Source organism: Mus caroli, chromosome 7 (assembly GCF_900094665.2).
Source record: "Mus caroli chromosome 7, CAROLI_EIJ_v1.1, whole genome shotgun sequence".
NCBI lineage: Eukaryota > Metazoa > Chordata > Mammalia > Rodentia > Muridae > Mus > Mus caroli.
The window spans coordinates 19,235,824-19,240,403 of NC_034576.1; the positions used below are offsets into that span (position 1 = coordinate 19,235,824).

A 4,580-nucleotide genomic window follows, 5' to 3' on the forward strand; every position below is an offset into this window, starting at 1 on the left:
TGGACTTTGCTATTCCTGCTTTGGTTTCCTAAGTGCTGAGACCACAGGCCTATATTACCATTCCCACGATTCTGATTACTTTTTTTTTTTTTTTTTTTTTTGGTTTCTCGAGACACGGTTTCTCAGTGTATCCCTGGCTGTCCTGGAACTCTCTCTGTAGACCAGGCTGGCCTTGAACTCAGAAACACCTAACTCTGCCTCCCAAGTACAGGGATTAACAGTGTGAGCTACCATCGCCTGGAGTCCTTTTCTTGATTAATGATTGAAATGGGAGAGCCCAGCTCACAGGAGCAGTGCTGCCTCTGAGAGGGTGGTCCTGAGTTAAACAGGCAGCAGGTGAGCATGGAGAACAAGCCAGTAAACACTGTCCCTCCATGGTCTCTGCTTCAGGTCCTGCCTCCAGGTTCCTGCCCTGACTTCCGTTTGTTACCTGGATAAACCTTCTCTTCCCTGGGTTGCATCAGGTGGTTGGGTTTCATCACAGCAATAGAAACCCTAACTCCAAGACCTCCATTCCTTATAAATTATTCAGTTTCGGCTAGTCTGTGACAGCAAGAGAAAGCAGTCTATCACAGGGGTGACTAACAACACCTGAGAGATGCCCAGTTGGGCCCCGAGGGGCGTGGTGAGTCTGATTTCTGAGAATGGGCCCCACTCACACTTCAAACACAATGTGTTCTGCCAGATTCCTTTCGGACTCGACAGCGTCCAGAACCTTGGCATGGCTCTCTGAGTTTTGAGCTGACACATCCCTGATGACCAAGCTACCTTCAGCGTGTGGCACCTCTTGGCTAGTGCGAGGACGTCCCGGGAGGCCCTTGGGAGAGGATGAGGCTGGCGGCTGGGCTTCAAGCTCTGGGAACCAAGAAGTGCTGACGTCTCTTGCAAGAGCCTCAGGGACAGGCAGCTGGGTGTCGGCTCCTTTCATTTGGGGCAGCTTGGAGGTGGCCGAGCAGGTGCAGGAGGCGAGCAGGGCACCTTGGAGGAGGCGGGAAGGAGGAGGGACAAGTGAGACCACAGGTGACATACTACCCGCAAGTGAACCAACGTTATAGATCTGGAGAAAGTGTTAGCATGAAGGAGCTGTGTTTGAAGACCTGGTCCCCATGAGGAGGCGCTGTTTAGGAGGGGTTATAAAACCTCTATGAGAGTGATTCTCAACCCGTGGGTCATGACACTCTGGGTCAAACGACCCGTTCACAGGGATCACAGACACCCTGCATATCAGATATTTTTATTACGATTCATAACAGTAGCAAAATTACAGTCATGAAGTAACAACGAAAATAATTTTATGGTTGGGGGTCACCACAACATGAGGAAGTATATTAAAGGGTCGCAGTATTAGGAAGGTTGAGAACAAGTGATCTGTGATAGAGAGTCTTGCAGGAGGAAGTGCATCACTGGGGGCGGGCCTTCAGTGTTTATAGCATGGCCTTACTTCCTCTACGCCTTCCCTTCTTGTGTGTGATAGAAAATGTGGCCATTCAGCTTCCTGATCCTATGGCCATGACTTCCCTGACTGGTGGCCAGCTTTCCCTACTATGTTAGACTGTATCCCTCATAAACCCTTTTTTGTTCTTAACTTGCTTGTTGGGATATTTTACCACAGCAACAGAAAAGTATTAATAGAAGTGATAATTCTGGGTGTGGTGGTTACAGCTGGGATCCCATCCCTTGGTGGTTAGAGACAGTAGGATCAGGAGGCCCAGGGTAACCACATGTCAGACTGAGGGCAAGCCTGGGCTACAAGAGGCTCTGTCTCAACCAAAAGTGCATTGATTCTTTTTGTTGTTATTGTTGTTTTATAGATAGGACTATACTGTGTAGTCCAGGCTATCCAGGCTGATCTGGACCCCACTTGTGGCAATCCTCCTGACAGCCATGTGTGTGTGTGTGTGTGTGTGTGTACATGTGTGCACTGGCTCAGCTCACCAAGACCGGAAGAGAGTTTCAGATACTCTAGATCTGGATTTACAGCTGTTAGGTCTCACGCAGGCAGTTCAAATCTCCAGAAATGATCTCTGAAACTTGTGAAACCAGTTTCCACCTGCCTTAAGGGAGTCATTTCCTTTACCTTGTGTGGGCACCTGGGGCGTCTGTCAGCATGTCAAAGATATCAGAGTGCATGCTGGCCTCCGGGCTTTCTCAGTACCACAGATGTCTTACTACACATTTCAAAGCCTCAGTCCTGCCTCTGTGCTTCCCTCCCCTAAGCATTCATGATCCTTCTCACCATCATTTCCTACTCTTCCGCAATTATTCTCTACTTCCACTGTTCCCTCTCATGGCTCTGCTCCTACTCTCCGTGTCCCCCCACCCTCTGCTCCATCACTGCTGTAAAGTTGGCCTTTCAGGGACTCAATGGCTGCAGCTTACATCATCACCCACTGCGGCTGCTATGAGTTGAGCAATGACACACAACCCCTTTAAAAGGCTCTGGTCACTTCAGGTCGTTCTGTCTTGTTCATTCTCTCTGTCTTCTGGTCTGTCTGTCTGTCTGTCTGTCTGTCTGCATCTCTCTTTCATGTCCATTCTCTGAAATGGTCTTTCAGTTCATTCCCCTTCCCCACAATAGAACTCTTGCGCTATCTCTGTTGCTCTGTTGCATGGTGCAGTCTCTTAGCTGCACACCTTCTGTTGGTACTCTGTCTGGACTCCACCCCCACAGTTACCTGGCAACAGCCAGGTAGGCCTGGCCCACTATAAAAGGGGCTACTTGCCCCCTTCTCTCTCTCTTACTTTTCCCTCTCTCTCATGCCTCTCTTGCCCCCTTGCTCCCCCTCTCCCTCCATTCCCTTCCTACCCCTCTCTCCACATGGTCATGGCCGGCCTCTATTTCTCTACTCTCTCTCTCTCTCTTTCTGCCTTTCTCTGCCTCTACTACCCTTTTAACTCCCCTCTCCATGCCCTGAATAAACCCTATTCTATACTATACCATCGTGTGGCTGGTCCCTCAGGGGGAAGGGATGCCTTGGCATGGACCCACCGAGACACCCCCTTCCCCATACTTTATCACACCCCCAGTAGAACATATCTTATATCTTTTATCATTTTATAATTACAACACCTTGTCCACGACCTGCTAAGACACCACTTGTGATGGTTTGTATATGCTTGCCCCAGGGAGTGTCACTATCAGAAGGTGTGGCCTTGTTGGAGTAGGAATGCCACTGTGGGTGTGGGCTTTAAGACCCTCAATCCCAGCTAAGCTACCTGGAAGTCAGTGTTCTGCCAGCAGCCTTCTGATGAAGATGTAGAACTCTCAGCTCCTCTTGCACCATGCCTGCCTGGATGCTGCCATACTCCTGCCTTGATGATAATGGACTGAACCTCTGAACCTGTAAGCCAGCTTCAATTAAATGTCCTTATAAGAGTTGCCTTGGTCATGGTGTTGGTTCACAGCAGTAAAACCCTAGCTAAGACACACTGCTGCTTTATCCTATAAGTCACACTGAACTGAGGTCCCCAGGAAGAGCAGCCATGCTGTGAGCCACCAGATGACTTGGAACCCACAGAAAAGTGGAAGAAGAGAACTGAGCCCGCATAGTTGTTCTGCCGACCTCTGCACGCACACCACAGCACACAACTCACGCATGCTAATGATAAAGGTTGTGAGCCTTGGTGTGGGTGCTGGGAACTGAACCTAGGTCCTTTACAAGGGCAGCTAGTGATCCTAACTTCTGAGCCATCTCTTCAGTCCCAACCCCTGACCTTTTAAAAGGCTAGGAACAAAATGGATGTCAAGAAACCATATTCCCTACCAAGGCCTAACACAAAAGAGATACTCCCCACCTCCACCCCACTGATTCTTCCAGCTCCTTGGGGCTCAGAGAAGGAGTCCTGGAGCTGTCTGGGAGGTGGCTGAGGCTTTTTTGATCAGGACTTGAAATGGGGCTGGGGTGTTGGCCTGGTGGAAGACCTTTGGAAGTGTCCAGAGTTTGGGGGATGAGGCGTCTTAGACTTGTATGAGGGCCACTGGATTACAGCGGTGGGGAACAGGTATGCCTATGGAGGAGGGGCCTTGGGAAATGACCCACACTGCCAGCATTCGGAAGGACATGAACAGCCAAGGACTGTGGAGGGAGGCAGAGGCTCTCTTGGGTCAGGCCCAGTGGGAGAAAGGGCTCCTTTTGATCTTGGCAGAGAGACTTAGGGATGGTGGGAGGTGAGGCTGCACATCCAGAAGGGTTCTAATTAGGCCCCAGCCAGAAAGATCCACTAGCACGTCTGCTCTCTCTCTCCCCCATAACTACAGCAGTCAGGTGCAAGCGCTCTGGGCCTGTTTCTCTCTCCTCCCCTTTCTCTGTTCATGCCCAGAGAGCATCTCTTCAGGGGGATGAAGCATACCCAGAGAGAATAGGAGAGATGTTAGAGGGTCTCCATCCCCTTTGCACTGCAAGCCCCGACCTGGGGACCAGGAAAGCGTTAAGCCCGATGGAGTTTGGGGCTTTATTTTTTATTTATTTTTTTAAAGATTTATTTATTGATTATATGTAAGTACACTGTAGCTGTCTTCAGACACTCCAGAAGAGGGAGTCAGATCTCGTTACGGATGGTTGTGAGCCACCATGTGGTTG

The 4,580-nt window shown here is 49.9% G+C and overlaps 1 protein-coding gene across 3 annotated transcripts in view; it reads right to left on the reverse strand.

The window, feature by feature from the left end:
- Igsf23 (immunoglobulin superfamily member 23) overlaps positions 1 to 4,580 on the reverse strand; it is a 17,007-nt gene that overhangs the window by 5,816 nt on the left and 6,611 nt on the right. For 2 of the 3 annotated variants that reach the window (XM_021168817.2, XM_021168816.1), the window contains exon 2: positions 769 to 978. In XM_021168817.2, coding sequence (XP_021024476.1) covers positions 769 to 928 — 160 coding nt within the window. In that variant the 5' untranslated portion in view covers positions 929 to 978. Of the gene's footprint in view, positions 1 to 768; positions 979 to 3,216; positions 3,342 to 4,580 lie in introns of all 3 variants that reach the window. The other variant, XM_029480044.1, reaches the window with a different exon arrangement.